Below are 22,994 nucleotides of genomic sequence, written 5' to 3' on the forward strand. Positions count from 1 at the left end.
TGGCTCACATATTTGAATGCTTAGTAACTGCTGGGGGTAGGCTTGGTTTCAAAAACCCATGACAGGTCCAGTCTCTCTCTCTCTCTCTCTCTCTCTCTCTCTCTCTCTCTCTCTCTCTCTCTGTCTCTGTGTCTCTCTCTGTCTCTCTCTGTCTCTCTCTGTCTCTCTCTGTCTCTCTCCCTCTGTGTGTGTGTGTGTGTGTCTTTCTCTCCCTCCCTCTCCCTCTCTCCCTCTCTCCCTCTCTCCCTCTCTCCCTCTCTCTCCCTTTCCCTCTCCCTCTATCTCCCTCCCTATCCCCCCTCTCTCTGCCTACAGATCTGGATGAGGAATTCTCTGCCTGCGTGCTACCATGATGATTGTGGGCTGTACTCTGAAATATAAGCAAGCACCAATTAAATGTTTTATTTTATAAGAGTTGCCTTGGTTGTAGTGTCTCTTCATAGCAGTAGAACAGTGATTAAGACACCAGCCAAGATTTTTCTGGGACTTGAGGCTCTTTTTGGAAGCCTGGCTGGAACTCTGACCTTATTACAGAAGAGACCAAGCCAAGGAAAGCTGCTACTAAGCCAAAATGATGTCTAAGCCCTGCTCACTGAGAACTGCGTTTCCAGGTCTCCTGGCCACATAGTTCCCTTTGTTGTTGCCATTAATCATAGCTAAGCTCAGCTTTAGGAATAGAGCATCCAGCCCACCAATGGAACCTAGAAACTCAGCCAGCCCTACCTGGGAAGTGTCAGCTACTCTCTGGGACAAGCAGGGACCCATGTAAAATCATAGTCTTTTACCCGTCAAATATATATATATATATATATGTATATATATATATATAATTTTATATAATATATTATATAAAATATTAATATTAATAATAAAAGCATGATCTGTCATTTAATGTGCCTCAAGGGAGACCCACTGCAATTTGCACTCACTAATTCAAATTTCTTTATAAAAAATGTTTTTAATTTTACTTTTTCTTTTGAAATGAATAGTACTAATTGTTTTAGAGACCCACAAATATTTTTTTCTTTTCTTTTCAGGGTCAGTGGGAAGCCAGGGTTGGTGATCCATGCCTGTAACCCCTGAAGCAGGAGATCAGTCTGGGTTACAGAGTAAGATTCTATCTCAAACAGCCAAAACTAATATTATATGAGCCAAAGGGGATAGGCGACTCCAAGGAGACAGTGTCTTCTAGACACAAGACTGATGCTCAAATGAACTCACAGAGACTGTGGTAGCATGCACTAGACCTGCACAGGTTCTAGACCCACTGAGTCCCAGCACTGGGAGGGGAAGGACACACAGATTCTGTCTTAGGTAGGGTTTTATTGCTGTAAAGAAACGCCATAACCACAACAACTCTTACAAAAGAACCCATTAAACTGGAGCTGCCTTATAGTTCAGGGGTTTAGTCCATTATCATCATGGCAGGAAGCATGGTGGCTCTGCAGGTAGACATGGTGCTAGAAAGGTAACTGAGAGTTCTACATCTGGATCAGCAGACAGCAGGAAGGGAACTGGCTTGAGCTTCTGAGACCTCAAAACCTGCCTCCCTACAGTGACATACTTCCTCCAACAAAGCCACACCTATTCCAACAAGGCCACACCTTCTAATAGCTCCACCCTCTATAGACTAAGTATTCAAGTATTCACATGATTCTATAGGCACCATTCCCATTCAAAACACCACAGGGTGTCTTACCCCTAACAAAGAAGTTATCTGTAATTGACACCCACTGGCAAAGGGAAAAGTAGTTTTATCCAGTAGAGTGTAACTGGGCACATCAACATACTCCAGAGCAGGCCCTATGCCCAGGCATAGTTGACAAGTATAATATGGAGTCAGTAGTATTTTTGTGGATTTTTCATTTTGTTTTTGCATTTTTGTCTTATTGTTCTCTTCACTTTTTGTTTTGATTTTGTGTTTGTGGCGTGTGTGTGTGTGTGTGTGCGTGTGTGTGTGTGTGTGTGTGTGTGTGTTTCTCCATTTTGTTTTCAGCTGTTGTTAAAAAGAGAGAGCATCACTCTGGGAGGCAGAGGCAGGGGCAGGCGGATTTCTGAGTTCGAGGCCAGCCTGGTCTACAGAGTGAGTTCCAGGACAGCCAGGGCTATACAGAGAAACCCAGTCTTGAAAAAAATCCAAATCCAAAAAAACAAAAAAAAAAAAAAAGAGAGAGAGAGAGCATAAAGTTGGTTGGTTTGGGAAGTAGGTAAGATGTGAGAGAAGCTGGGAAGGGTAAAATATAATCAAACTATACTGTATGAAAAATATTAAATAAAATAAAAACAAACTAAACAAAAACCTCAACCAAACAAAAAAGTAAAAATCAGAAAGGATGAACTATGACCTTCTGAGTGGAAGAAAATAAATACTTACTCTGTAATAATGAACATATTTATCTTTATACCAAGACAGGATTTGGCTTGTGAAAAGTGACCTTTACTTGCCTGGGTAACTGCCATCATCAAAGACTTACTGCCTCCGTCTGCTAACCCAGGCCTAGTCCTGGAAGCTTCTAGCCTCTGTACAGTCTTACCTGGGCCTAGAATGTTTTCAGTCAGTGAGACTTGCTGCTGAATAAGCTCTCCTTTTCTTGTTCTTTCTGAACTTTGGCTGGTTGATCAACTCAGTTCTTCTGCCTCAAGCTCCTCTCCAAGCTGACTGATGCAATCTGGCTTCTCTCAGGGTCTCCTAAATTGTTCTGCTTGGCCTCAAACTAACTCTGACAACATGTCAAAGTTAGTCTTCTGGCTCCTTCTCATTCTCTAGCTTGCTCTGTCTTCCCCTGTGCCAGCCTGCTCTCCCTCTGCAGCCTGTCTCTGTAGAACTGTCCTGGTGAAATACCGGCTTCTCTCCTTCTCTGTGCCGCTCTCTCATAAGTAGCGTCCTTTTCCTCTGCCTTCTTATGAGAGCTGGGCATATCCAGTTCTGTCAAACCTTTCTCTGATTTGTCACTTTGTCTGCTACTCAATTAGACATTACTTTAAAACATGGTCCTTCCGTCCACAAACTAATTTTACCTTCATTGTTTGGGGTTAAAAGTGTATACTAAGGTCATGTCTCTATTCCAGTCAGAGGGATTAAAGGTGTGTGCTAAGGGCTGAGCCACATCACAACTAGAAACAGGTTTTTCCAGGAAACAACACAATCTTGGAGTTCACAGTGTGATCTCGCCACCGGCTTGTGTTTGCTTGTTTTTCTGCAATCCTGGAGATGGAAGCCAGGGTCTTGTACATAGTAAACATTCGTTCTACCACCCCAGTCCTGGTAAGCATATGTTCTACCATCCCAGTCCTGGTAAATTTCTGTTGCTACATTGTTTCCAACCCAATTCCCCGGTAAAAGAAATCTCAACTCAAATCAGTTAACAAAACCAGCTATAAGCCTAGATTGGGCAGATCTCCCACTACACTGTTCTATTTCCATCTATATTATCCCATATAACTTGGAGTTTCTCTAGGCCACCAGCTTCTCTCTCTGCAGCCTCTCTGTAGATCCCTGTAGCTCCTCTCTTCCTGTTGATCCCTCATGGCTCCTCCCCTAAACTCTCAGCTCCTCCCCCTTCCTCCTGCCCAATCATTGGCTCAAGCCTTTATTTGAAAAGTTAAAGTGGGGAGAAGGTTCACAAGGCAACTTCTCAACTACAGCCTCTCTAAGGAGTGTAATTAGCATCAAAATACAAGCCCAGGGCTATCCACGACAAATTTCTGCAGTCTATATTCTTCCTTTTTATAATGCAGTTGTAAGATATATGTGTAAGGAACCCATGAAGTCAGAAATGAAAGGGAGCCAGCGAGGGGTCCATCCCCACAGAGCAGAGGGGCCACTGGGCCACAGCAGGCTCCGATGCACCCCAGCTCCACAGCAGGCTCCGATGTTCCCCACCTCTTCTTTCTTCTACACACACCTGCTCTACTGCACGGTAATGCATGGCAGCCTGCTGGTGAGCACACTACAGGAGAACATCTGCACCACGAGCCTGTGGCTGCAGAAATTCTAGCCACCACTGTGGTTTCTCCTTGCCCTACCCAGAATTCACCAGAGGCAGAGCAGGAAGCGTCCTTCATCCTTTTCCCCTGGGTTCCTACCTTGTGCGTCAAGGCAGCATACAGCAGGTAGCCTGCCTGTGTATGGACGAGTCCCTTGGGTGTCCCGGTGCTCCCAGAGGTGTAGAGCATGAAGAGCATGTCCTCGCTGCTCATGCTTTCGGGGGTACACACAGGGGCCTCCTTGGCCATCTCCTGGAAGGGACAGAAGCGCATCACCGGGTCAAGGCACTTACCCTCTCCTACGCGCTAAGGCCCTGGACACCACCATTTCCCTAGCTGAAGTCAGGAGTCTCAAAGTTACATTCTCTGTCCACTTCAAATGCAAAGACACAAAAAGATGAAGTGAGGCTGGTGGTGCAGCCTGATGTTTCTGCTCCTACCCAACATATGCAAAACTCTGGGCTTCACTCCCCTTGAGGAGCAGAGAAGGCAGGCTTATGTGGAGTTTGTAGGACAGGGGGAGAGATCCTCTAAGAAATCCCGACTGAGGGCCTAACAATTTTCAGACCCAAGTGATCTACTAATAATCTCTCCTCACACCATACACCACATGAGGTAAACTCACCTGCTCAAGGGGGACGTCCAGATTCCCCATGTGAACCTTGGCGTCCGTCCTGTGAGCCACCAGGACATGCTGCACTGTTGGGCAGTTCTTCACAGCTTCATCCACTATTTTCTTGAGCTCCACCACACGCCCTCCCCGGAGTCCTTGGTTGAAGGTGATAACAACCTTGCACTTGGCTAGCGGATACAACACGGGCATATCTGATCAGTGTAGACCTTTACAACGTGTAACTGCATATTCCAGGCCTAAGAGTGTGTCAGAGGACGTTCAATCAAGTAAAAGAAGCAACAGGAAAAGGCAGGTGTCTGCTTGCTGTGGAAGCTCACATGTCACATTGCAGTGCGCCATCTTTCCCCAGCTCCGAAGATTGGGAGTGGTGGGTGGGGGTGGGGGAGATTAAAATTACCTTGAGACTAAACTGTTCTTCCACAAGTTAACAGCATAAAGGACTTTCCCAGCCAGGCTTCTCCCCTCTGACCTGCCCCAGGAGCTTTCCCCAAGTGAGGGATGGTCACATCGCCTATTATAACCACCCTGGCAGAGAAGCAACAAGAGAAAAAGACCAAATCCCAAGGCTTTCACATAGCCATCCCTGCCAGTGACTGTAGGCCAAGGAAAGGCCTTTGTTGTCCAGAGAATAGAATATCTGTCTCCAGGAGGGTTCCAGGAGTTGTGGGCAAGCCTTGCTTTCTCAGGAGCACTCCCCTTGTCTTCATGGGAGCATTCATCTGTCATGTCCATTCTTTTCAAGGACTCGGGCAGGCTTTACTCAAGATTCTCCCTGGAAGTCCAAACTTCTACAGCCACGCTAGCTGAGGCCCAGGGCAGAAGGTGAGAGATACTATGGTACCGAGGGACTACTCTTCACACTACCTCAAGGGGATAAGCCAGCAGAATCCCATTTGTTTCACTCTGCCCATGTGTCAGAGTCTAGAGAAAATCATCTGTCGTGATACTGCCTGTGTGGGGCTCCCCACGTCCCTGAGTTTTGAATTTCAAGTGTCTGCCACAGGTTCCCAAGCTAGTGGTGATATTTCTAGAGATATCAGGAAACTTCAGGAGGTAGAACCTGGTTACAATGTGTTTTCTGGGGCATGCAGTTGAAGGTTGTATTCTATACACACACACACATACACACACACACACACACACACACACACACACAGGGTCTCTTTCTATGCTTTCTGTCTGCTGTGAGATGAGCAGCTTCTGCTTAAAGGCCCCATTACTGTGATACCCCCCTTACTGTGGGCACACAATCAATAGAGCCAAACAAAATGGACTGAACCCTCTGAAACCCTAACCTGAAATAAAATCTTCCTCACTGAATATGTTTTTTATGAGGTATTTGGTTACAATGCTACAAAAATAATTAATACGCCAGAGCCTTAAATCTCTGTATCATGAATCTATCCCACATCCAGGACCAAGGTGCTGGGAAGTTACCCCAACCAACTCTTCACTCGGCAGCCCTTGGAGACAATATAAATCAGCAATACATGCGGTTACTCTGACACATGGGTCATACATTGCTGAAGCTCTGGAGTCCAGTTTGGGCTCCTCTTCCCAGCTCTATGACCCACCATCAATGGTGCTTCCCAGAATCCCCTCCCAGATGACTGAAGACACAAGGTCTTCTTAGTGAACAATCATGAAGAATAGCTGCAGGCAAAGCCCTCTGAGCCTCATAACCAGCCAACCTTTGCACTCCCACACTGTTTGTTCATTCAGAGGTCCTCCAATTCTGGAAGCTTCCCCAGAACCCAGTTACCAAATAACCTATACTATAGCCAGTTAGAGTCAGCTATGATTCTTCATCTCAGAGAATCTTAGCAGACATTTGGTCACCATGGTCACAAGAGCAGGAGAGGAAGGAGTAACCAGATAAATGCTACAGCATCAGCTCTTGTGGAAAACTTTCCTATTTACCAGCTGTGTGACTTGGGGCCAATCACTTAATTCTCTGTGTCTATTTCAAAATTTAAAGGAAATAGTCGTCAAGTATTTTGGCGTACACCTTTGATACCAGAACTTGGAAGGGAAAGGTGGGCAGATCTCTGAAAACTGAAGCCAGGCTGGTCTACATAGTGAGTTGCAGGACAGTCAGAGGTATATAGTAAGACCCTAGCTGAAAAATAAATAAATAAAACAGGGGGTGGGCAATAGTTACCTTTTCAAAAACAAAAGACCAGGACCAGACTGGCACTGGCAAGTGAAGAATAGATATTTATAGAACAACTTGATCCTTGGACAATGGAGTCCACTCACCTTGCACCAATTCTCAAGATCTTTCAAAAATGGAAGGAAGGTATACTTCTAAGTTCATTTATGAGGCCAGCATTGTTTTGATGCCAATGCCAGACAAAAACACTAAAATAAAACTATAGATGAAAAAACATCCCCCCTGAACAATGGTGCAGAACCACTCAGTGCTATGCTAGTCTCAAAACTGTACCCCAGAGCAAGTAGGGTTTTCCCACAGGAAATCAAGGATGGCTCAGCAAGCAGAACCCAAAAATATCATACACCACATTGATAGAATAAAGCAAAAAGTCTATGTTTCAACACATGAAGGGAAAGCATTAACAAACTCAACATTGTTTACTCCAGAAACATAAAACAACAAATGAAGAATCCCAGGAAACATCCTCAACCTGAAAAAAAGGCATCTGTGCAATGCCCTGACATCATAGGTGACATCATACTCAGACTGAAAAGAACCGCAAGTGTTCCCTCTCCGATCAGGACAAAGATGAGCACACCAGTTCACCCCACCATTCGGCAACATGGCCACAGGACACACAAGCAGAGCCAGCCAAGAGAACAAGTCATCAAGAGTGGAAAGGAAGAAATAATGTTATCTCTACCTACTGAAGGCATGGTTCTGTGAGTAGGAAATCCTATGAGATCCATTTTAAAACTATGAAAGTTAATAATCAACAATTTTTACAGATATATATATATGTGAAAAATGAAAATTTCAATTGCATTTGATGGGCAAAATGGTGTTCATCTATAATCCCAGCCCCAAAAGACTGAGGTCAGTAAATTTCAAGGCCAGTGAGAAGACTATCTCACAAATCCAAGGATGGAGGTATGTTGGCCTTAGCTCAGTTCTCTGTCTCTGTCTCTGTCTCTGTCTCAGTCTCTGTCTCTGTCTCTGTCTCTTTCTCTCTCTCTCTGTCTCTCTCTGTCTCTCTCTCTCTGTCTCTCTCTCTCTCTCACACACACACACACACACACTTACTTCATTGTACTTATCTTGAAATGACCAACTGCAAGAATACTAAGAACAAAAAAACAGGACAGATATACCAAATCTCAGTGGCTTCCAGAACCTGTGGCCTTCCTTGAGAAGCCTGACCAGGGTCTGTATATGGGAAACAGAGGTCTCCAGCAGTATAGACAGTGGGCCTCCATCCATCCATCCATCCATCCATCCGCCTACCTACCCAACTCTCTGATGACACTAAAACCAAGGACACTTTGCTGCTTTTCTTCCTAGGGTCTCAGACCCACCTGCAGTTTGAAAGTCTGTTTTTTTTAAGCAGGGTATCTCTATGGAGCCCTGACTATCCTGGAACTTTCAATAGAGACCATACTGGCCTCATACTCACAGGGACCCACCTGCCTTTGCCCCCTGAGTGCTTAGACTAAAGGAGTGTACCACTATACCCACGTAGGTCTGAAACGAATCAATGTGCTTGCTGACTACCCATGAACCACGTGACCCTCGGCTCCCCCAGCCTTCTGAGGCTGGTGTTCTCCACCCCTCAGGGTTGCTCCTTGCCGGTGCTGTTGAATCTCAGCACCTTTCAAGCCTCCTACACCGCTGTGCCCTTTCACCAGCAGTGTGGCCCTACCAGGTCATCCAGGCCTCACAGATGCATATTCAGACCTAGCCTGTTCATTCACTGGTGGCACCTGCCATCTGTCTGTGCAACTTCTTACTAATGGGTAGTGCTATCAGTCTCGGCTGAGAGCCCAAGGTCTGGGGACTCCTGAGCCCCTCCCATGCCCACCTGTGCTTACCATCATTGATCCTCCCAGCCAAGGACTCTGCACTGAAGCCAGCAAATACCACTGTGTGGATAGCTCCAATCCTGGCACAGGCCAGCATTGCTGCCACAGCCAGTGGGGACACAGGCATGTAGATGGCCACACGGTCCCCTCGGTGCACTCCATGTCTCTTCAGTGTGTTGGCCAGGCGGCACGTGGTCTCCAGAAGCTCCCTACAGCATAGAAAAGAGAATGTCGATAGAGACAGGGGAGAGCATGGGACAAATCGCCGACTGTAGGCACTGTCTCCTGCCCCGGTGCAGGAGGAAAGAATTTACAGCCTGGCAATTCAGAAATGTTTTCAATATAAGTACATTACAGGCCATGTTGCTAGGGCTGTCCTCACAGCCATTTTGGTTTCTGAGAGGTCAAGTTCCTAAGACTTCTGAAAATGTTGGCTTCCAAAAACAAACAAACAAACAAACAAACAAACAAAAGTAGGTTTTTAGAGAAAGTCTTCTAGCAGGAGCAAAGGAGGCTCCCACCGTTCTATATAAATAGAAGTGAAGGGCACCAGGAAACTCTCCTAGTTAGAGACTTAGCCCTCAGTGGGACAAGGGCCAACTTGGAGAAGCCATAGCGACTGGAAGAGAGAACAACAGAACGATGACTACCCTGCCTATAACCCACTGGGAAGAGTTGACAGGGACAGGTCTGTGTTAGGCACTGTCAATGCACTGATGACAGATTGGCCACACACACATACACACACAATACATACACACACACACACACACACACACACGCACACGCACACGCACACGCACACGCACACGCACACCCGCATCTACATAGTATGGGTCCTTCACCAGCTCACAACATTTAGCTAGTCACTCAAAAGATAGCAAGCTGGGTTGGCTCTGAGTTAACTCAGGATCCTTTCATAATCATAGCCCTTTATTAATCATAGCTTATGACACCGAACTCCAAGAAAACCAGGAGTATAGGATAGGCAAGCTGCCACATTATGGAAGCAAAAGAGAAGAAAAGCAGAGACGGGACAGACGTCAGTGTGTGACACCTGTCAAGGCTGTTTAAACACCTTACCTCATTAAACTTGGGCATGGCAAATAGATACACAGTCATTTTCCCTCTTTTCTATACAATCTTTACACTAATTAACTATTTATAATAAAAAGACCTAACTCAGAAAGGCCCCTTTTGAGGAGTTGAGGGAGGCCACCACTGGCCACATCCCTGCCCCCTGAGCTGTACTAAGATGCTCTAAATAGGGCAGAGCCAGGCCCAGGGAGGGACCCTGCTCCAAGCCCCTCAAAGCCCCTGAAAAGCACAGTTGTCTATCCACAGGGCTTCAAAAGAGACTAAGTTCAACAAGAGGCGTCTGGGAAACAAGACCAGAATGAAAATACATCCCTGTCTCGGGCAGCACTCAAGGAGCCCTTTGTTTCCTCTGAAGCTATCCTGCAAAAGAACACAAATGAGCCTCAATCCCATCCGCGCTGTGATTGGCCCAGCTGCTGGCCACTCCTGCCCAGCTCCGTCCAGTGCCCCTTCCATCTTTTCTCCCTGAAGCTGTAAAGAGGACAAAGGTGGCATTCAGTGGTACTCAGTCTACCCTTTCCCTGAGTTAACAATGAAAGAACACTTCCCAGACCCAAGCCACAGACTCTAGGGCCCAGAAACATCCACCCCCACCCCCCCCACCCCCCACCCCCCCACCCCCCCCCACCCCCCCCACCCCCCCACCCCCCCCACCCCCCCCCACCCCCCCACCCCCGCTCTGCCGAGGAGCACACACACACACAGCTGAAATAGCAGCTGTGATCAGTAGTGCATGAGTAAATAGGGCCCCTCCCTTCAGCGCCATTTTCACAGCCCTAGAGCTTATGCCCTTGGCAGTGCTGCGAGAGATGGAGTGTCATGCCTGCTGAATGGTGATGTTGAAACACAGCCCTTACCCTGCAACCCTGGGGCAGCAGTTTAGAGAAAGGACTATGGCCTATTTGTACAGCAAAACCTTCTTATAGCAGACACAACCCTACTACAAGTTCTGTAATCAACCTGACACTTGCCTAAAGTCAAACAGTGTAAGTGTACACACACATCCCCATCTACAGCCTGAGTCTCAGATGAGCTCCAAAAAAGGAATAGCTGGAAAGAGAGTTCTGAGGAAGGAGAGGAAGAAGCTATTATTTATTTATTCATTTTTCTTTCCATCGAAGTTGGTAGTGGTGATGGTTTTTGTTGTTTTGAGATAGGACCCCATAGCCCAGGCGAACCTGAAACTCTCCAAATAGCCTAGGCTAGACTGGAGTTCACCACCACCTGTCTCACCTCGTATGTGTTAGAATTTCAGGTGAGCACAGCCATGTCCAGCTCAAAGCTGATTTTTTTTATGACTGTATCAAAAGCTTCTTTCCCTCCTAGTCATTCCCAGATGCTAGGCCAAGGGAGGAAGATGTTGATTGGTATGTGTTGTGTTTAGGAAACAACAAGATGAGAATGAATGATGTCCACTTCCCACACTGACTTTGGCTCTCCGTGTTCATGAAGTAAACACTAGCTGAGAATCTCATCTTCTTTACTATCTGTCCCACCAGAGTACAAGGTTTGCTTAGACACAGCTTTGAGTCTTATTCATTGCCTTAAGCCCAGCAATTATAATTAAGGCTGGGTCATAAAAGATACTCAGCAGATATTTATCAAATGAATGTGCAGAGCAGGTGAACATACTATGAGCTTCTGCATGCCCAGGAGCATGACCCAATGCTCGCTGGCACAATCTCTCTCCCCTCCAAGCCTTGGAGGACCAACTCCATGTCTTAAGCAATCACACATGGACTCTGCTACAATCTCTAGGATTTAGTATTCCCTTTGGTTCATGAGAGAGAAGAAAGAGTTTTTAGTAAGACAGGAAATGTGACAAAACCAATCTTTCTCTCCCAGCAAGGCACAGCAGGCCCTGGACTCTGTCTTAAAGAAACAGCCCAGGGGAACAGTTACTGAACCGTGAAGCCTGATTCTTGGTGATGAAATGCACTCATTCTGCTGTTTATAACCCTCGGAGAACAGATGTCACAGAAATGGGCTGGGCAGGTTCATAAACCAAGTACACCATCATGTAATGTTATGACCATGACCTTTAGCAACGAACTTTGATGAAAATATTGAGTCATCTGGGCATGGTGGCGAATGCCTTTAATCCTAGCATTTGGGAGGCAGAGGCAGGTGGTTCAAGATTAGCCTGGCTTACACCAGGACAATCAGGGCTGTTACACAGAGAAATCCAGTCTCAAAAAAAATGAGAGTCACATAAGGGCATGGAAAACTCCCAAAGCTGCTATTTTGCCAATGACAGTTCAAAAAACAGATATGCTTTCCTTGAGGTGTGTTGCTCTGTAGTGAAGGTACTGACCTCAACCTTTATCCCTTAGAGGGATTTCTCCCTGGATACCCAGTAGTGTCTGAACAAAGATGAGGATCTGTTGTGGAACAATGTCCTTTGGGCATAACAACCATTACCCTGCTAACTGGAGTAGCTGTGAATACCTACAGGACACTCTCAAGACCTAGCCCTGCTGCTCTCTCATAGAAGGGGGTGATTTCAGACCCTCACCAGAGACTCCAGTTCCTTCCTCCTGCACCACCCCCTTTCCCAGATGTATGCAGTTCTGCCCTAGATGCTTGTGATCCTGGGGGCAATAGAAGTGTATAGAAAAGTGTTTGAAAAGTAGTCGTGCACGCCGAAGTGACACTTTTCAGTGATGCAACAGTTTGGGGTGGGGGAATCACCTCTGCTCCTGTAACAAACCCCTCTCCCATACTTCTGTAAGTAACTCTGATAAACTTACTATTTCTCCATACTAACCTGGAGTAGAACTGTTGCTTTGCCCCATCTACCATGAGTAGACATATCTACCCAAGAAAAGCTAATATAACAAGATCCTAATAGGCTCCTCACACTTTGGACTAAATGACCTTATAAAAGAGTCCACCCACTAAGGGGACTGCAGGTCCCAACTATGGCTGAGGTCCCGAGCATCTTTAGAGGCGTCCCCGTAGGTGGCAGCTATCACCATTACAGAAAGTGGGCTAAGAGGTGAGAAAAGACTGAATTCAGACAGTTCCAGAACTGCTGCCCTTTGTCAACACTGGTTCTTGTACCCTGAAGACTTCACACACGTAAGGCGATCACCCTATCACTGGCCTGCACACACAGTCAGCTTTATTTACTAAAACAGACTGTTTTAGAGATAAATTTTTACATTGTTCTGTGGCTGGAAGCCAGAGCCTTACACATGCTAGGCAATCACCCAACCACTGGTTCACACCCTTAATTCTCTGATGACTCCTTCCAGAAGCAGGCGCTCCCGTGTCTCTTTCCCGGGAGGGAGAACATGAAATGCCAGTTTGTCCTATGTACTTTGCAGGATCTGATCCGTGGCTCCAGGCAAATGTGACCTAAGGGTTTGTGAAGGCCCTGAGCAACCCACTGTGGTCACTAGCCAGCACAACAGCCGAAGAGAACTTTTTTTTTATTTTCCGTTTTTTTGGATTTGGTTTTTTCGAGACAGGGTTTCTCTGTATAGCCCTGGCTGTCCTGGAACTCACTCTGTAGACCAGGCTAGCCTCGAACTCAGAAATCTGCCTGCCTCTGCCTCCCAGAGTGCTGGGATTACAGGTGTACGCCACCACCGCCCGGCTTTTTTTTGGGGGGGGGGGTGCAGGAGCAGATCTTAAGAAGGGCGAATGATCAACTACAAGACATCTGCTGCCCTTCGAGGTCCAGACATTCACTGAGGCCTGAGTTTGAGGCCTCACTAGGAGAAGGCAGGCCCACCCTATGCCACCTGTACAACCACACCACCCACCTGGCATGTGCCACCCTCCTCCAGCCACACCTGCTTCCCACTATGAGCACAGGAAGCCTCTCCCCAGGTCATCAGGCCCATCACCTTGTAACACCTCAGCCTAAAATGGCTGGTTCCCTCTCTCAATTTCTCATTTCCTTCCTGCCTTATAAGAGCAATGACTCACAAGGGTAGTGTACCCTGTATCCAAGATCGTTCCAAAGCCTTCAGATAGAAGAACTTCTGTAATAGCTTTCTGTCACCAAAACAAAATACCTGAAATAATCACCTTAGTAAAAGAAAAGGTTTGTTTTGGGTTCTTGGTTTCACACTTATTCATTCTTTCATGGTTATTTCTATTTCTCTGGACCAGCTGTAGTGGAGGCTCAGTACATCACAGTGAGAATATATGAAATCTTCCATGTCAGGGTGAAGGGGAGAGAGGCAAGGAAAGGGGGACACACTAAAATCCCAATATCTCCTTCAAGAATGTGTCCCCAATGACCTAAAGACCTCCCAGTAGACTTTAATTCTTGAAGGGTCTACTACCTTGTAGCACCATAGCTGCACACAGTACTGTGGACACATAGGTCTCTCAGGGTGCTCAGGGTGACAGCAGTGGGGGAGGGGTGAGGAACAACAGTCTAGACTTAAACCTCAACTGCCAAACAATCTGTGGGCTCTGAACTCTCTTTCTCCATACAAGGAAACTGAGTCACATGAAAGTTAAGCTGTTTTTTTTTTTTTTCTCAGAGCTATTTAACCAAATAACTTGGAGCAAGATGTGAACCCCAAGTATGCGCTCTAAAAGCCTGGTGCTTACCCAGCTCCCCTCATGAGCCCTGGTGTCACGATAATTTCCCTTCTTCCTAATACAAAGTGTGCCCCAAGTCGTGATTTCCCTCATCAGCACACTAATGTTATTGCCATTCCCCTTGAGCTAGTTTGCTTTTAAATGTCTTTTTTTGTTTTAAAGCAGACTACATTGTGTAACCTACGCTCAGCCTGTGCGAGCATTGAATTCCATTCCCCAGTGCAGAAGACAGGAAGGAAGGGAACCAGAGGCAGATGGGTTCAAAAGGGAAGTTAGGGACTAAAAAGATGGCTCAGCAGCTAAAAGAGCATACTGGTCCCGCACAGACCTCAAGCCCAGGTCCCACACAGACCGTCACACTTGTGACCCCAGTTCCCCAGGGATGCAAAGCCTCTCTCTGAGCACCTGGATTCACACATGTACAAGCATGCATAGAGACACACAATGCTCACAATTTAAACATAAGCCTTTTTGAAAATGGGGAAGTTAGCAAAAGACTGGATTAAAGTCTGCCACCTTGGAAGCTGGATTTCTTTGTGCCAACAGCATGGATAAGAGGTTCTGGAGGAGAAGTATAACACCACACTCAGCACCTTCTGCCCCCAGGATGGCCCCGGACATGTCCAGGTCACATCCCATATCCCTGACCAAAGCCAGCAGGCTATCGGCCAAAAATATACCCGTGCAGGATAGAAGCACCCAGTCAGACCTGAAGAAGACTCTTCTCCGTTATGGACCGATTTCCTCCTGCTCACCTCCTGTTTATGGAAAAGAAGTTCTCTTCCTTCCTGGCCCAAAGCGCAGCTCACACATCCCAGAGGAGGCAATTGTTAAAGCAATAAGCACTCAGGAGGCATGAAAGCCAGAAAAGACAGCTGGGCCTGGCCTGCAGACTTGTTTACTGCTCCAAAACTGCACAGGGAGTCCTTTTCCTAGTAAGACCTGAAAGAGGGTGTAGCTACCAACTTTCTAAAACACACTCACTTTTCCCTGTGATTAAAAAAAAAAAAACAAAACACTGACAAACAAAAACAAAAGAGACAAACAAACAAACCCACAGGACCAGGACATTTCCTGCTGCGGGTTTTCATGGCTCCCATGTCACCTGGCCACAATCCAGCAACCACTCTTCACAAGTCCTTGTGGCAAAACAGAAGCCGGACACCCACAGAAAGCTCCAGACATGCTTCCCTGTGAGTCCTCAGAGCACGGCAGTTTGACACTTAGAGAATGCTCTCTGGGAAATATTTATTCCAGAGGACATGGTCACCAGAATGACACTCCAGGAGCCAAATCTAGGCTGGTGCTTTCCCTGCTTCTTGGAGAAGCTCGGGGGAAACATTTTTCTAGGAGAAGGAGAGACAGTTCCTATGACCCTGTCATGCTGGAAGAACTCAAAAGGCAGCTTTCTTGGGAAAGCACTCCCCTAGCAAGTGCTAGTGACAGTGTCTGCAGCTGATTTCAAACCCCAGTAAGGCCCCCTAAACAAGGGAGTTGAAAGTTAAGAATGGAATCAGTGGTGTGGATACTTAAGTAAATTTGCCTTGCTGCTGCAGGCAGCCCCTCAAAACAGCCTGTGTTCTCCAACCTCCCTGGGAGTGTCTTTAAAAAATAACTTAAACTAAGCTTTTTCCCTTCATAAAAAAAACTTCAGTCATGTCATCATTTAATATCTGGGAGGTGGGGCAAAGCAATCGCAAGCCTCTTCTTTCCCACTTCTGTCAACTCCTGTTCCTGCTCACATGCCTTCTCACCCTCACTTTCAGATGACTGAGTTCTGTGGAATCTAAAGGGTTGGGCCCACTGCACTTTGAGATACAGGTTCACAGGCAGAGAGCACACTGACACAGTTCCCTTGGGTAGCTTTGTCACTTTGGTCAAGTAGCTCATCCTGACTAAGAGGCTAGTACTAGCCCATAAGTGCTGGAACCCTCACCAGGCCTGGTGCCCTTTCTGCAGGCTCAAGGCTTCCTGGCAATTTGCACACAGCATTTCTATGTGCGCCAGTGGGGAACGCTGTTCCAACAACCTCATACAAAACAATAGAATCATCCACCTTACCAGCCAAAGATCCAGCTAGATCTCCTCTCCAGTATTTACAATGTCTCCCAGCCCTCTGGTGCCACAAACCCTGCTCCTATTCAACTGCCCTCAGTACCTGCTTGTCCTCCGGGACCTAGGTAGTGTGAAAGGCAGCGCCTATCACAGTGAGCAGGGCACTGCATGCATAAGGATGCTAACTGAGGTGTGGTCCGTACATTAACTACTTTTCTCATTACAGAGATCACATATCTAAGAAGAAGCAACTCAAAGATGCAAGAGCTTGTTTGTTTGTCTTACAGTTCAAGAGATTCCAGTCCTAACAGGGAAAGCATGAGGCAGGAGCCAGGAGAAGCCAGAGATATACTTCATCTCCAGTCAGGAAGCTTCCTGTTGAAGCTTTAGAGATATAAATGTGGTATGCAGCTCTTATTCTCTTTATATTCAGTCTGGACCCCTAGCCTATGGAATGTGTCTCCTACAGTTGTGAGGGGAGAGGGGCAGGTCTTCCCACTTCTGTTAACCTAATCCACAGACCCCCTCTCCAGAGAAAGCCAGTTCTGGGTCCTGTCAAGCTGACAACCAACACTAAGTCTCTGGGCTGCAGAGCTGCTGCCCCCGTGAAAAAAGCGACAGAACAGCAGACGAAAATTTTTTCTAAAGCTCTGCAGAGGCCAGGCTGAGTGCAAACCTAATAATGGCTTTTCCAGCTGTATGAGATTCCCAGCTCCAGAAGCCCTCTGAGAGTCAGAGCTGTAACCTTGAACAGTGACCTAAGGTCATCCACATCAGCTTCTGCTCAGACACAGCGGGGGCGGACAGACCACAGGGTACAACCAACAGGAGGAGGGTTGCAGAGTGGACACAAAAGAGATAAGAGACTTGAGGAGGACAGAGGGCTGAGTGGCAGAACCCTCACAGTCTGTCCTCAGCATCGCAAGGCTGTACCCTAAGGCATGGCATGCTGTGCCCCACCCCCACACACATAAGAAAAAGACAAGGGTGAGGGGGTGAAAATGTCCCTGGAGAGGAGCATAGGATGCAGTGGGGGGAGGGGACTAGTTTCACATTTCTAGGTAGCAAGAGGTCTGTGTGATCCACTAGTCTACTGTACGAAAGGGACCCTCCTGCTGTGGGACCACAGGAAGCCACAGCAGCATAGGCAACGCTGCAAGTCAGGCTAACTCCTAACCTATAGTCTAGAGGCTGCAGAAGCAGGAAGAAAAACATGAAACAGGAACAAGGAAGCTCTCCACTTCAGGCTTCTCAAGCAGGGGCAGAGGCTATGCCCCTCCTCTTAGAAAACGAGTCCCTCTTCTCTCTCGCTCAGTCGAAGCTTTCTCATCTCCTGCGAGCTGTCTACTCCTACATAGCAGAAGAGAAGTCACAAAGTGGACACCCAGCTGCAAGGGAGGTGTCTGCTTCTGTGTCTTCTTCAAGTTGAACCTTGGCCAGGTTTGCCCAGAGAGAAACCTCAAAAAGGCTCCTTCAAAGAGGTTTCCTGAGACAGAAACTAACTTTCTTAGCAGTCCAAAGATCCTTCCATCTAAAGTGTAAACTTCTGAGACCCTTAGTGTGCCCAAAAGACAAACAAGGGCAATAATAGTATTCATATGTACTTCAATAGTATGTAAGAAAATTCAAAACTCTTCCAGCTTCGATGTAAGAATCCAAGGTCTTAAGGAGAGGTTTAAAGTAAGTGTATCCAAGACTGGAAGATGGCTCAGAGGTTAGGGTTGCATAGTGCCAAGGAACAAGGTTCACTTCCCAGAATGCACCTGGCAACTCACACTAACTGTGCCTCCAGTCCCAGGGGATCCAACGCCCTCTTGTGTCTTCCGAAATGAGCTCATGCACACATAGTGTTGATACATTCTCTGTCTGTGTGTGTGTCTTTCTCTGTCTGTCTGTCTGTCTCTCTCTCATACACACAGACACACAAAACCATGGCATATAGCATATTCAGCACTCATCTCTGTGTGAGAGAATAATTTCACTTTGCAGATGAGGAAACTCCAGTCAGAGGGGTGATGTGTGCCTGATCACACATAGCTGGGGAGAAGGGAGACCATGATGCAAACCCACTGATCTTGGCGCAAGATTACCTGTTCAGACCCCTCCAAAGGCTGTCTTCCTCTGCCTCTCAACCCAAGCCTTCCCAGAACCTCTCCAACTGATATCCAAAGAGTGACTTCCTGTTTCCTATCATTTCAACCCAAAGAGACCAGCCCCTTCTTGTCACATTGGAAGACACTCAGGGTCCAGGACAGAAGCAGGTTCCTAGGGAAGTGGCTCCAGCTCAAGGTCTCCCCACGTCCACGCTGACTTTAATATGCTGTATAGGTCATCCCTGTCAAATGGATAAGGGGAGCCCCACCCCACCAGCACAGTCCAGACCCCATTTTTCACTTCCCTGTGCTTGGAGAGGAATTTTAATCCAGCAACATGGCTATTCTGTGAAGGAATTATGCCAAAGACCTTCTAGGTCTGTGTGATCCTGCTGGAATGACACACGTTTAATCTCTCTGGCTGGAATACAGACAAGCCTTTAGTACACACCTTTAATCCCAAACAAAGAAGGTAAAGTTATCTTGTAGAAGGAAGCTGCCATGCTTGAAAGTGACACCTAATTGAGAGCCAGACAAAGGACGAATCAGGGAAAGATCTGACAGAATGAAGAAGGAAAGGGACCAATAAGATGAAAGAGAGAGAAGGAAGGAAACCAATAAAATGAAAGAGGGGCACAGGGAGGTGACGGGGCCCAATGAATACGAACAAAGCATAATGAGATGCGTATAAGAAAACGGTATAGTGAAACCCATTATAAAAAAGAAAAGTCGGGCCAGGCAGTGGTGGCACACGCCTGTAATCCTAGCACTCTGGGAGGCAGAGGCAGGCGGATTTCTGAGTTCGAGGCCAGCCTGGTCTACAGAGTGAGTTTCAGGACAGCCAGGGCTACACAGAGAAACCCTGTCTCAAAAAAAACCAAATCCAAAACAAAACAAAACAAAAAAAACAAACAAACAAACAAAAAAAAAAGGTCACTCTTAGGGCCTGTCATTTGGACTCTGATTCAAAAACAGACCTCTGCAGTGAGCCTCAGAGAAGAACCGCATTAATTCAGACCTGGTGCCTGCCTCCTGAGGTCATGCCTTTAGACTGCAGGGCTTCAGTCAGTTCCCTAACGTATGCCCTCTCCCACCTAGAAGTCTGGACTGAAACCCTCCAACACGACAGAGAGGGCCCTACCAGCCAGGCAAGCAGAGTTCCAAAACCTCATCTAGCCCACCACAGATGCACTGGGGTTTCTCCACATGTACCATGAGTCCCTGCAATGCCCAGCTGAGGTATGCAGGGTTGTCATGTGAAAGGCACCCAGGGGTGAGAAGGGGCGCTGCCCAGGTGCCATCTGCCCACATGCCTCAAGAAGGACCAGATCATCCATGCCCTGCCTGCTGGCTTCCCTCAGCCTCTGCCCACAGGTATAAGGGGGACTCACATGGTCACATAGCCTGCTTGCTTGGAGTGGACATAGGACATCCAATCTGAATTCCAACCTCAAGTCCCTCTGGCAGAGTGTCCCAGGGACCTGGCTCCTTTTGTCTCATTACTCACGGCTTTGAGTTTATGACCCATATGCAAAAGGCCATGTAAACTGGGTTATATAAGCCAGGGTGCAAACTATATGGCCCTGAAGGGCACAAGTATTTCTACCCACAGGCAAAGGCTAATAAGTCACTCAGGGTGTGTATTCTCAAAGGACGGTGCCAAAGCATAAAGCAAATCTGTGCCTACCCATGCTGTGGGAATTGACTTAGAAGGCATGTGAGTGGGAACGTGTGCACGTGTGTGTTTGCCTCCACACAGGTCAACTATGGTGACTCTTTAAAGGTGTTGCTAGTTCAGCAAATCAAATTACTCAAATATTACTCAGAATACACTTGTTGAGAAAGCTTAGTAGACCCAGTGGTGAGAGGCACTGGCACCTGAGGAAGACAGCAGCACAGTAGTGTCCATCCATGACTGGGTAAATCCCAGACCAGATGCTGACACAGCTGCTTCCAATGGGCTTTATCCCAGGCCCCATCGGGCCCCAGAAACATGTGCTGACGTGGCCCTTAGCACTTGAAGTGGGTTCATGGCACAGAACTTGCTGATGCGCAGGGTTAAACTGTGGCTCCCCCCACACACGAGGCATTTGCCCATAAACAAACAACATCACCTTTCTGAGTCCATCTCCTGATCTGTAAGATTTGATTAAAAACTATATCAGAAAAAAAATTTGATCAACAGTACTTGGGGAGCTGGACAGAAGAACTGATAATGCACAGGGAACAAAAAAACGATACCTTAAAAAATACAAGCATTTGCATTGGAATCAGCGAATGGGTTCATTGCAGGCAAATTTCCTATCAAAATAGAAAACAAGCTCCTACGAGCTATCCTCTGGTTAATCACACACATGTTGGAGAGCTTGTACAAGTTTAAAGTGTGACTGTGACCTATCCCCCAGAGGCTGGTGTGTTTGAACAACAGTACCAGTTGTTTCCTAGCAACTGGTACTGTTTAGAAACATTAGAAGGGAGAACCTTGCTGGAGGAAGTGGGTCACTCAGGAGCTGGTCCTAGAGGTAACAGTCTGGCCCAGCTTCCTTCCGGATCTCTTTCTGCCTCCTGACAACCACACAAAGTGACCGACTGTCTCACGCTCCAGCTACCACAGGACAGCACGCAATTATTCTTCACCAGCATGACAGACTGTCCACCCTCAAACTGAGAGCCAAGAGGAACACCCTCCTACCCTAATTTGCTTCTTATCAGATATTTGGTGGCGATGATTTTTTAAAAAAAGTAGCTAATACAATATTGATATTACCACAGCTCACTTTGAAATGCACCAGAAAATAGTGTGGATATACAAACAAGGGGTGGAGATGTCACGCCACAAAACAAATACTGTAAAATGTAGCTGATAAGTAAAAGGCTGTGCTGGTTCAAGTTCTGCATAGCAAAATGTCGAAAATAATAATAATTAACATGATTATTCTTACCCCTGGTCAGCTGTTGATCATGACTGTTGTTAGCTCTCATTGGTATTTTTGCAGTTCGGGGCATATGCTCAGTTCAGTCTCCTTGGGCTAACCCTGGACAGTCATTTTCATGTCACTGACAACCCCACTGGACAGAGAGGGAAGTGGTGCCAGACCACCAGCCAGGAGGATATTCTGAACCAAAGAGGACCATAGGGGAAAAAACACAAAGGTCACGGGTGCCAGTCTGCTCCCAGTGAAGATTCTCTATGGTCACCTGAAACTCCCAGGCCCTGTGTGCATGCAGATGTCCAGGCCATCTGTAAGCTTCGTGGAACCAGAAAAACATACCACCCTCATCATTCATTGCCAGTAAATCTACAGCCCCTCAGGGTTCTGTCTGGTTTTCTTTGCAGCACTGGGTATTACATGTAGGGCCTACTACTGTACCGCAGAGCCGTAGCTGCCCTTGCATTTTCTTTGTGTATGGTTTTGGGGTGAGTTGTTTGTGCAGGTTTGTTGAGACAGAGGCTGTCGAGGTAACACATGTTGGCCTCACACTTGCCATCTTCCAGCTTTCTATTGCAGGTGTGCACACCCGTGCCTGGCCGCACCGAGTTCCTTTAAATGCTCAGGGCTATAGTGTAGCTCAGTGGCAGGGCACTTCCCGGGATAATCAAACATCCTGGATTTGATCCCTAGCAGCAGCAGAAGAAGAACTACCAAAAAAAAAAAAAAAAAAAAAAAAAAAAAAAAAAAAAAGAGTCCTTTGAGTCTACAGGGCTTATGACCACTCCACAGGGGAAAGAAATCACTTTATTTCAGAGGTAATATGTAATCTGTCTACTGGTATGTATGTAGCAAATCAAATACCTAAAATGGCCAGGGAAGAACTAATTAGAGACTCTTGGGTCATACTCTTGGGTCAGTTATAGAATTTATGTAACACTTTACCCAGCAGCAGACAAAGCCATCCAGTTCTAAGCCATCAGAGACCTACCAAAGCACGGTAAACCAATTCTGCAGTTTGTAGGGGGCTAGCTCAGCAGACACTTCACTCATACTCGAAAAATGTGTCTGTGTGGCTCGGACTTACTCCCCTCCTATCAACCTCAGGTCTCTCTTGACTTTAATGAGCTGGCTGCAATCCTGAGCATTCTATGTGGTTAACCTTTAAACCCTCAACCATACATTTCAGCAGCTCAGAACTGCCAAATACTGCCCCGCGTCCATCCACAGGGCGTCCCTAGTGGCCTGCGTACTAACAGTTCTAAGCACACCTGTGGTGGGGAGGGAGGGAAACACTGGTCCTTTGGGCAGCATCAGAGCAGGACCCCAGCTGTCTAGTTAGTGCCTCTGCCCTGCTGCTTGTGGCTTTTGTCTTTTAGATGAATGGCAGTGCCCAAGCAGCTGCCCCTTTTGAGAAGGATATATATTGACATGCAAATGGGGGTAGACCCGAAATCCTTACAAAGCGGCTGAACTAGCCAATTCGCATAAGCAGCATTCATCAAGTTCCCTTGGACAGAAGCCATGTGGGCATTCGCTCATCCAGGCTCCTAGCTGTAAGATGCTGCTGGTCTGTGGGCCACATGGGTACTGAAGCCAGGTACCAGAGGGGGAAAAAAA

At 46.9% G+C, this 22,994-nt stretch overlaps 1 protein-coding gene across 1 annotated transcript in view; it reads right to left on the reverse strand.

Moving 5' to 3' along the window:
• The window catches only part of Acss1 (acyl-CoA synthetase short chain family member 1), a 50,489-nt gene that overhangs the window by 15,951 nt on the left and 11,544 nt on the right, over positions 1–22,994 (reverse strand). The window contains exons 3-5 of the mRNA XM_052183858.1: positions 8,645–8,844; positions 4,613–4,788; positions 4,087–4,239 (exon numbers count right to left, since the gene is read on the reverse strand). Coding sequence (XP_052039818.1) covers positions 4,087–4,239; positions 4,613–4,788; positions 8,645–8,844 — 529 coding nt within the window. The remainder of the gene's footprint in view (positions 1–4,086; positions 4,240–4,612; positions 4,789–8,644; positions 8,845–22,994) is intronic.

The sequence above is a fragment of the Apodemus sylvaticus genome, chromosome 5 (genome assembly GCF_947179515.1).
Source record: "Apodemus sylvaticus chromosome 5, mApoSyl1.1, whole genome shotgun sequence".
Taxonomy (NCBI): domain Eukaryota; kingdom Metazoa; phylum Chordata; class Mammalia; order Rodentia; family Muridae; genus Apodemus; species Apodemus sylvaticus.